General features: G+C 56.9%; 1 protein-coding gene across 1 annotated transcript; it reads left to right on the top strand.

The window, feature by feature from the left end:
* Positions 1 to 457: 457 nt before the first annotated feature.
* On the top strand, positions 458 to 1,584 carry LOC142821040 (olfactory receptor 10D3-like). The gene has a single exon (XM_075911795.1). The coding sequence runs from the start codon at positions 465 to 467 to the stop codon at positions 1,425 to 1,427; it is 963 nt and encodes a 320-aa protein (XP_075767910.1). The 5' UTR covers positions 458 to 464; the 3' UTR covers positions 1,428 to 1,584.
* Positions 1,585 to 10,238: the final 8,654 nt, after the last annotated feature.

Raw genomic sequence — 10,238 nt, 5'->3', positions numbered from 1 at the left:
GGCCGGACTCCATGACCTCCTGAGGTCTCTTCCAGCCCTATGATTCTATGATAAGAAAGGGGAAGGAGAGAAAACCGCTCCCCAAATGTTAGCCACACACTGCAAGATACTGTGGGGAACAGGCTTAGAGAGAACATGACTGGAGAAATTGTAACTGCCCAATGAGAAAGGTGAAGAATCTTGCACAGAGCAGCCAGAAGAGATTCTTATACAATCGGATGGTCCGTTTTGTCTGGTCTCACTTGACTCTCCGATATCCATGGCAGGCATGTTCTCTCACCCCGCTCAGTGCCTGCACAGGGAGGCCCTGCCCCCAACTGGCATTACAAGGTTGACCCCCAAGGAAATCGAGTCCTGCAGGCCGTGGATGGAAGGGGAATATTGTAGCTAGAGGGTGACGGGCCTTTTTGGTCGGTAACTCACTGGCTGTATTTCTCTCCCTTTGCCCCAGGAAAGAGGCCTAAATGGGACTGGACAACCGCACCCACGTGACTCATTTCATCCTCTTAGGGATCCCCAACACTGAGGGCTTCGAGACCATCCTCTTCTTCACCTTCTTAGCCTTCTACCTCTGCACCCTGCTGGGCAACCTGCTCATCTTCTCAGCCGTCCTCGTTGACCCCCTCCTGCACACCCCCATGTACTTCTTCCTCTGCAACCTCGCCGTGCTGGACATGGGCATCTCTTCCCTCAGCGTCCCCAAATTGCTGGCCAGCCTCTGGTTCCAGGATAAGGTCATCTCGCTGGGCGGGTGCATGTCCCAGGTCTTCACTGCTCACTTCCTGGGTAGCACGGACTGCCTGCTGTACACCGTCATGGCCTTTGACCGGTACGTGGCCATCTGCCACCCGCTGCGCTACCTGCTCATCATGAACCGCAAGGTGTGTGCCCTCCTAGCCGCCGGCAGCTGGATCGCCAGCTCCTTCCACGCCACCATCGTCACCACCCTGACCTTCACGCTGCCCTACTGTGGGTCCAACGTGATAGACTATTTCTTTTGTGACATCTTCACTGTGGCCAAGCTGGCCTGCGGGGACACGTACATCTTGGAGACCGTGGTCTTCACTAATACTGGGGTGGTGCCCATGACCTGCTTCGTCCTCATCCTCGCCTCCTACGTCAGGATCGTCTTCTGCATCCTGAAGATGAACGCGGGTGAAGGGCGGCGCAAAGCGACCTCCACTTGCGCCTCCCATCTGGTGGTGGTGACCATGTTCTTCGGGCCCTGCGCTTTGATCTACACTCAGCCACAGCTGAGCAAAGTGCTGGTGACCCCTGTGAACATTTTTGGCAACTTGATCACGCCCATGGTGAACCCGGCCATCTACACGCTGCGCAACAAGGAGGTGAAAGCGGCTCTGAGAAAACTGCGAGGGGGGTCAGACACCTGCACGTTGATGTGCAGCAGATGCAGGAGTAGCATGTGAGTCTGTTTGAAAACCCACCTATAAATACATCGGCATGGCACCTCAATGACTCTCCCTTCACCCATCCTCACACAGCCCAATGTATCTCTGTGGAGCTCTATCTGCCATAGAAATGCTTCTACAATCCCGAGCTGTCTGCCTCGCTGTCAGGCTGACATTTTCAATGCCGCCCGAGGAACAGGCGCACTCAGTTTGCATCAGAATGAATCGGAACTGGAGACACAAACTTTGCAGAGGTTTCTGAAAGTCTCAGCCTCATAGCACAGATCTGTCGAGGTCAAACTCTTTCCATCTATCATTATAAGGCAGGACTTACACTGCCAGGATTCTCATGGCTGCTGTGTGCGTCCTCCCCAAGCAATCAGCCCCTGGCTTGAGTTGTGCACGCCAGACTCGGGCAGAGTATTCAACCGGTGCTGGCACCAGAGGTCAAACCACCTCTCTCCTACTCAGAAATCTTCCTTTGTGCGTCCCAGGATCACTGGAGCTGTGTGGCCCCAGCTTTGTCCTGGGAACTCTTGTTCAGCTAAGTCTACACTCGTGCACTGAGGGGGGCAGCCAGAGTCTTCCTGATGGTGTCTTTGCACTGACCCGAGAGGCAGCTTCCAAAGAGCCACAGGCCCAGACTTTGGTGCCTGGGAAAAGCAACCCGGGAATGGGAGGTCACAACGATTTTAAAATCAAGGCAGCTTCTGATGCGCAATGGGAAACCACCATTCATCTCCAAGTTCTGGGCACTGGGTGGGCCTAGAAGCAAAAGCAGGGGCAGCTGGTGCTTTCTGTGTTTATTACCAGAAAGCTGTCAGTTCGACACAACTACATTTGAATAGCCCAAGGAAATTATTTGTAAAACGTTATGTTGTGACTAAGACAAAGGCTTGGAACACAGAAAATCTGGGTTCCAGTACAGGCTGTGTAGAGGAATCTCCGCTTGCCCTTGTGTGTGTCACTACATTGTTTTATGCCTCAGTTTCCCCATTTGTTATACATGGATCATTACATCCTTTGTCATTCTCAGCTATCCGGTGTATCACATAGAAGCAGCGACTATCTCTGTGCGCCTGTGCGGGGTGTTGCATAAACGCAGCCAGATCAGAGTTCCACACAATAGGCCCTGCCATAATACTCATGATAATAATAGTGAAAAATAAATAAAAACAGCGTCATAGAATCCTAGGACGCTAGAACTGGAAGGGACCTCGAGAGGTCCTTAAGTCCAGTCCCCTGCCCTCACAAATAGGACCGAGCACGCTGCGTTGGGTGACCTCATTTCCCGCCCCCACATTCCCCGAGCTTGGGGGGTTGGACCATTCTGACCCAAATCCCAGTGAAGTCAGAGGGGATATTTAAGTGGCTTCCATTGGCATTGGCTCAGGTTCTGCATATTTGGAGGGAGCGCTGCGCAATGGAGCCTGGGGCCAGGGGGCTCCGGACACGTGCTTCCAAATCAGGAACAGAGAGAGGAGGGAGGAAGGGATCGGAGCAGAGAGGAGAAGGAAGGAAGGAAGGGCGTTAACACCCTGCCAAAGGCAGCTCCGCGTCTGTGGAATCCCTGTGAATCTTCCTCCTCGTCTTCATCATCCCCCTGCTCCTCTTCCCGTTGGGGCATCCCCAAGGTTTAGCTGCCGAGCAGCCATCTGAAAAGGGGACCCCGCATTGCCCGGCCCCAGAGAGATGAGGTGACAGAGATTGTGTTAACGCGAATCGGGCCACACACGAGCCTGGGATGAGCCTTGGACTCCCAGAGGAACATCGCTCTGTTCCAGCAGTGTCTGGATTAGAACAATGTCTGCAGGGCAGGAACAGTCAAATGCCGCCCTGCATGTGGCCCTCCAAGTTGCCCCCACACCCGCATACTTCGCTCCAACTCCCCCGGAATGGGCAGGGTCGCTCCCACCGGTTGGTAAACGTAAGGGCAGCGGGGGCTAACCCTGGTGAACAAGCGACTTCTCATTGCTCAGTCTCGGTGCAGGCTGGTCTCTTTCGCAGAGCGGGTGTCCCGGGGAAGCGCGCTCGCCTCCCCCCCGTCCCCGTCCCCGTCCCCGCCACAGACTGGGCGCTGGAGCGTCCCCTCGATGTGCACACGTGGGCAGCCTGGCCAGGCAGAGCGAGAGATTTAAACAGGCGCCTCTTTCCCCGCGTGCAGGGCCCGCCCGTGGTGAGACACGCTCGCGCGCTCTGCTTTACACTCGGCCTTAGGGGGCAGCATCGGCCGGGCCCGTTCCCATTCCTGCGCGGTGGGATCCTGAGGATGCGGGGATCGACGGGAGCAATGAGTTGACCTCATGTCCCTGAGGAGCATCCCGGGGTCCGAGGGAGCGTGACCCCCCCCTTCTCCCTGGCCTTGGGGAGCCTTTGGCAGGGGAACAGGGCGCGTGAGACTCTCTGTCACCCAGGGGAAGCTAAAGCGGGATTGCTCGCAATGGGGGTTAGGATACTTTGCAATGAGCTGGTGCCTGATGCGGGGGATGGGGCGGGGGGGTGTCATTGAAGGCGGGGGGAGGGGGGAGTTTGGGGCTGTATCTTATCGCGTGGGAGCCGCTTTCTGTCTCTTTCCTGCCTCTCCTCCTCCCCCACCCGGCTCTGCCTCGCCCTGCGCACCAGCCCCTCCCGGAGAGATTCCAATGGCCCCGCCCTCTCCTAGAACCTTGGCCTGGGGACCGCTGCAATGGCCTGCGGAGCTGAGTGACGTCATAAAGGGCTGAGGGGCGGGGCCTGATATCTCCAGGGTGACTCTGGAATTGCGGGAAGGGAGAATTCGCTCCTTGTAACCTCTGCAGAGGTGGCCAATGGGAGCGGAAGGGGCTGGGCAGAGAGTCCGCCGAGTGAACTCCGGCAAGTCACTGAGCCTCAGTTTCCCTTTCTGTAGGACGCAGCATGTTGACGCTTCGCCCACTCGGGGAAGCGCTGTGAGTTACTGGTGTGAGCGGTACGTTTATGAATAAATAACAGCGACGCTGGCGACTCGCGTTGTTCCTCTGCTGACCCACCTGTAGGGAAGATGCACCCGGGATGTGTTTCCTCTGTTAGCACGGATGGGAAGACCAGGGACTATGCAGACTCCCTGAAAGGCGGAGTCACCATCTCCAAGGACAATTCCAGCAACCTGCTGTACCTACAACTCACCGGCCTGAAGCCCGAGGACACTGCCCGCTATTACTGTGCGACACACATTCCTGCACCCCGAAATGGCACAAACAGACTGCACCAGCCGGTGGAATAGAGGAAGTTTATTGCCTCTCCAGGATACAGCACAGTACAGATGGAATCTGGTCACAGAGCTGGGCTAGGATGCCTCAGGCCCCCTTGAGATGGGGGAGACTGGGCCCCTAAACTCCAGCCCCTTCCCCTAGGCTCTCCTCCATGCTCTCAGACAGCCAGCAACTCACTACCTAACTTCCAGCCCTGCCCCCCAGCCAGGGCAGCATCCACCTTCCTTTGTTCCTCTCCATGGGGGGTGTCTGGCCACTGGTTTGCATAGTGACTCATCCTGTTTTGCTGGGTTGTTGTACCCACGGCAGCCAGTGGGGGTTACCCCAGAGCCAGCAGCATAGAAACCAGCCAGGATCCCCCACTACGTCACAAATGCCCACCCAAACTGAGGCTGTGGCTCAAGGACTGGAGACCAGAGAACCCCCAGGAGGCCGGGAGGCTGGCGGATGAGTTCACGGAGAGCCGGTCCGGGTGTGAACGGGAGTCCTGGAGAGAAAGGGAACCGCGCAGAGACCGGATCTCGGCTGAGCGACGGAGGGAGTCAACTACGGGGCGAGACCAAGGAACAGGTCGTCTGTGCCCTAGAGAACCAGCCAGGGCCTGGACAGAGACAGCCCAAAGCCTAACTTGCCATCGCTGTGGGCAAAAAGGCCACAAGAGGGCTCAGTGCACCAGGTCCCAGGACCGGGGACTTTCCAGGGTTAACTGGCTGGGGCGGGAGGAAGGGCAGGCTGCCCCAGAGGCAGGGGCTGGCAGGCAAACCTCAGCTCAGAGAGAGGGGAAGGATGCTCAGTGCACCTCCCCTGGGAGGTCTGATCCTCAGGAGGCGGATTTCTCCGTGTACCGGGTGGGGGAAGGACGGCCCCTGCGGAGCGAGTGCCTCATACCCCTGGAGGTGGATGGTAGGAAGGTGACGGGCTTCTGGGACACGGGGGCGGAGGTGACTCTGGCCCAATCCGACATAGTGGCCCCAGACCGGATACTACCCACACGCAGCTGACCCTGAAGGGCATAGACGGGTCCCCGTTTAAGGTGCCTGTAGCCCGGATGCATCTGAAATGGGGGGCGAAGGAAGGCCTCAAGGAAGTGGGGGTGCACCCGCACTTGCCCACCAAGGTGATGATGGGGAATGACCTAGAGGAGTGGCCCCATGAATCCCAGCAGGCTCTAGTCACTACCCAGAGCCAGAGCCAGCGGGGGGCTGACAACGTGGGTCCAGGGAAGGACTCCTGGCAGCGTCCTCAGGGTCCCATCCCAGGGGACATGGGGTCCAGCCAGGCTTGCTGGAGAGGTATGGGAGTGGTAGGCTATGTCTACACTGGCAGGTTGTTGCTCAGCAAGGCCATTTTGGTGCAAGAATCAGCAGAGCGCCTACACTGCTCTCCCTCTGTTGGGCAAGAAGATTTACAATATGGCGTGGTGTGACGACGCGTTGGGGGTCCCCCGTCTCCTGCACCCCGAAATGGCACAAACAGACTGCACCAGCCGGTGGAATAGAGGAAGTTTATTGCCTCTCCAGGATACAGCACAGCACAGATGGAATCTGGTCACAGAGCTGGGCTAGGATGCCTCAGCCCTCCTTGAGATGGGGGAGACCGGGCCCCTAAACTCCAGCCCCTTCCCCTAGGCTGTCTCATCCATCCTCACAGACAGCCACCAACCAACTAACCAACTTCCAGCCCTGCCCCCCAGCCAGGGCAGCATTCCACCTTCCTTTGTTCCTCTCCATGGGGGGTGTCTGGCCCCTGGCTCAACAAGTTTGGCATTACCTCTGCCTAGCGAGGTTTTCCCTGCTGGGTCTTGCTCCAGACAGCAGGGGTCACCACAGCCCAGCAGGTACCCCCACTACGTCACACCCTCATACTTACATGCTCTGTCACCGGGGGCACCATCCCAGCAGCTACTACTGAGCCTGGGTACGGCAGGCACCGGGCCTGGGGCTGGGGTGGATGGATACATACAACTCGTCCCTGCTAGGTCGCATCACATTACCGTGGGCATGTTCGGGCTTTTAGTATTATTATTATTATTAGTAGTAGTAGTATATTCACATGTGCACAGTCTCCAAACACCTCACAACCCTGAATACATTTTACCCTCACAACACCCCTGAGAGACCGCAGTGTCATTATGCACCGCGCTGCTGGAGGGGAAACTGAGGCACTGAGTGATTTGCTTACACAGGCAGCCTGTCCCAGAACGAGGCTCGGGACTCTGCTTTCTCCCTGTATAGCTCAGTAGGTCACCCACAGAGCGACCCTTCACCTCTCACGGGAGGAAAACTCGGCTCCTACTATCTGGGACTAGGACAGACGGGACATTTATAGGGATTTGAAGAACTCAAAGCCTGGTATGTCTACACTGGCCACAACTTGCACAAGAACATCTTGTGCAAGGGTTCTTCTGAAGGGTGGCTGGTCTAGTCTGGCCTGGGAGTGGTGAAGCCCGGAGAGACTCTCTGTGAGGTAGTGGGGGGGTACCTTGCTGGTTGCTATGCTGGGCAGTGGGCTGTGAGTGACCTCCACTGGCTGCTGTCTGTAGCAGGGCCCAGCAGGGCCGGGGGTGAGTCATTATGCAAAAAGGGTCTCTCAACCTGTCCGACCAGCTACCCCCCAGGGAGAGAAACAAAGGAAGGTGGAATGCTGCCACTGGCTGGGGGGGGGGGGGGGGAGGAGGCAGGGCTGGAAAAGAGTTAGTTAGTTGCTGTCTGGAAAGCAGGGTAGAAGGAGATAGGGAGGGGGCTGGGATTGTAGGGCCCAGCCTCCCCCCATCTCAAGTGGGGGGCTGAGGCATCCTAGGCCTACCCAGTAACCAGATTACATCTGTGCTGTGCTGTATCCTGGAGAAGCAATAAACTTCCTCTATTCTACTGGCTGGTGGAGTCTGTCCGACTCCCAGTCACACTCTCCACCTGAGCTGCTCTATGTCCGAGTTCTACATCTCTACTCAGCTTTACACTTGGAACTGGTTCGGGAAGGCACTGGAGTGGGCGGGGCAGGTGTATGAGTACGGCGGGGAGACAAGCTACAACCAGTCTCTTCAGGGCCGAGTCATCATCTCTGCAGACACTGCTAGGTAGCAGTTCTTCCTGCAGATTGGCTCGCTAACAGCTGCAGACACCGCCACCTATTGCTGCACCAAAGGGACCCACAGTGGCGCAGAGCGCAGCGGAGGCCTGTCACATTACCGAATTGGAGGGAAGCAGCCAGATCGCTGCTGCACCCCGAGGTGGGGGTGTTGGCCCCAGAAATTGGTATAAAAGGGAGCCATGTGGGGTATTGAATGGGAGCTTATTGTTTGCTGATCTTATGTACGCTATTTACGTGAGTGTATAATGTCTGTGTGTGTAGGTAGGAATCTGTAATCTGTGTGGAAGCTGAATATTTCTCTGAACGTGGTTAAGCATTGCTATGGACAGGCTGATTAGCCAGGCCCTGTGGGACAATGGCACTTGATAGGCCAAGGACACACCCAAAGAATGGGGGCTGTCACCTGAGAGCAGCCAGCAGGAAACACAGAGATTGGCCTCTGACCAGGTGACCTGCTGCATACAAGAAGAGGCCAGGAAGGAGGTATAAAGAGGCCATGTGGTCGATGCCATTTGGTTCTCAGCTCAGCACTTCATCCCAGAGGCAGCACTGCATGGATTGAAGAGCCTGGAAGACCTGTGAACCCATCCTGATGATAGGATGTGTAACAAGAACTTTTAAACCAGCAGCTGTAACATCTCTGCTAGAGCCTGCATCGAGGACTGGGAGATTCAGTGCATGTAACGTACTATTCCTTTAACAACCTGACTCTCATGATTTTCTTTCTTGTGATAATAAACCTTTAGTTTTAGATTCTAAAGGATTGGCTCAGCGTGATTTGTGGGTAAGGTCCAGAGGGTAAATTGACCAGGGATCTGTGGCTGCTTTCTTGGAACCAGACACAACTTGTTCAGGGTAAGTGGGATTGGGTGCTAGGACCCCTCACCTGTGTATGAGGCCCGGGGCCATCTGGGGCACGGATATTGCTGGGGTGTCAGAGGGGTTTTGCTCGTGAGGCTTCAGGCAGGCAGCTGAAGTGCTCTGTGGGACTGGTTTGTGGCCTGTTTGGAGAGGTCACCAGTCTGGGGGCTGTAAGGAGCCCCGGATTCGAGCAATTCACCCTGAGTGGACGCCCTCAGCTGTGCCCAGACATGGCCCAGTCCGTCACAAGGCCTAGCACAGAATCCCAGCTCCTGGGTTCTCCGGGACCCGCCTGCCCAGGGGCTTAAGCGAGTTTCAGTTTTTCCTCCTTCTCAGGGCACCGTTTCCCAAGAATGGACCCCGCGGTGTCGCTGCTGCTGTTTCTTGCCCTGTGAGTCGGGAGGGGAAACCCGGGGGATGATCAAAGCCCCAGGGAGCGAGCTGAGGATTTAACTGTAAGGGTTCGAGTCTTTGCAGGTGTCCGGTCCCAAATCCAGCTGGTCCAGTCCGGGCCGGGCGCAGTGAAGCCCGGAGAGACACTCATCCGGACCTGCGCAGTGTCTGGTTCCTCCATTTCTTCTGGCTACGACTGGAGCTGGATCCGCCAGTCTCCTGGAAAATCCTCGAATACATACAGGGGCGCATCTAGTGGGAGCACGCACTACGCTCCGGCTTTCCAGAGCCAAGTCTCCATCTCTGCAGACACCGCCAGGAACCAGGCCTCGCTGCAGCTCCGCTCGCTAACATCTGCAGACACGGCCACCTAGTACTGCGCCAGTGACACAGAGCGCACCGGGCCCTGCACAAAAAGGGGAAGCGGTTTCTGAGCAGCCATTCAGGGCATTTAACGCCTCATTGAAGGGATCATTGTCCTCTGGGAGAGAGAGAGGCAGGGACAGATAGGTTTCTATTTCATAATGTTCACTCAAGCAAACGACGCACTGATATCGCAGACCAGGAGCGAAACCGGTGCCATATCCCAGTGCAGAAGCACGGTATAAACCAGGCAAATACCGGAAAACCCCCAATTCTTTCACCCCTGTTCTCCCATTCCCCGCTGCTTCTCTCCCGCTCACACCTCCGAGTGCTGCCGCATTTTGCTGGAGCCGCTGTGGCTGCCCATGTGCCCAGGGGCCGGGACAGGGGATGCTCATGTGTACACAGGCGTAGCGAGGGTGTTATGCGCCGGAAGACGAAGGCGAAATTTGCTCTTTGCCGCCGTTCCAGCGGAGCGGCGAGGCCCCGAATCTGGAGCACGGCTGAGGGGGGAGGGGGAAGAGCTTGCCCGGCGTCTTACCTCACCCCCTCCAGTTTGAGGCCGGGCCCCACGCACTAACCCTCCAGCAGAGCTTGAGGAGGTCGATGCCTCCCTGAATCGAGGCCTGAGCCATTGTACTGGGGGGCCCTGAAATCCTTTGGGTCCTGGAAAATCGCCCCTGACCTGCTACTTCCAGTGAACGATGCTGAGCGCTGCGTCTGAGCGCGCTGCCCCGCCCCTGAGAGCGCTGCCCCCAGTCCCCAGCCCATGGGTGAGCAGGTCACGTGGGGATACAGAGATTTAATCACAGTCATTAAGTGTTTCATAAAGTCTCCTGCCAGCTCCACCTCCGCGACCTTAACACACTGTCCTGGCCCCAGAAATCCCACC

This window comes from Pelodiscus sinensis, chromosome 30, assembly GCF_049634645.1.
Source record: "Pelodiscus sinensis isolate JC-2024 chromosome 30, ASM4963464v1, whole genome shotgun sequence".
In the NCBI taxonomy this organism is placed as follows: Eukaryota; Metazoa; Chordata; order Testudines; family Trionychidae; genus Pelodiscus; species Pelodiscus sinensis.
This window is presented reverse-complemented; position numbering and strand designations above follow the sequence as displayed.

Excerpts from the sequence above, each read along its gene's own strand:
- LOC142821040 (XM_075911795.1), top strand. The coding sequence starts at position 465 with ATGGGACTGGACAACCGCACCCACGTGACTCATTTCATCCTCTTAGGG.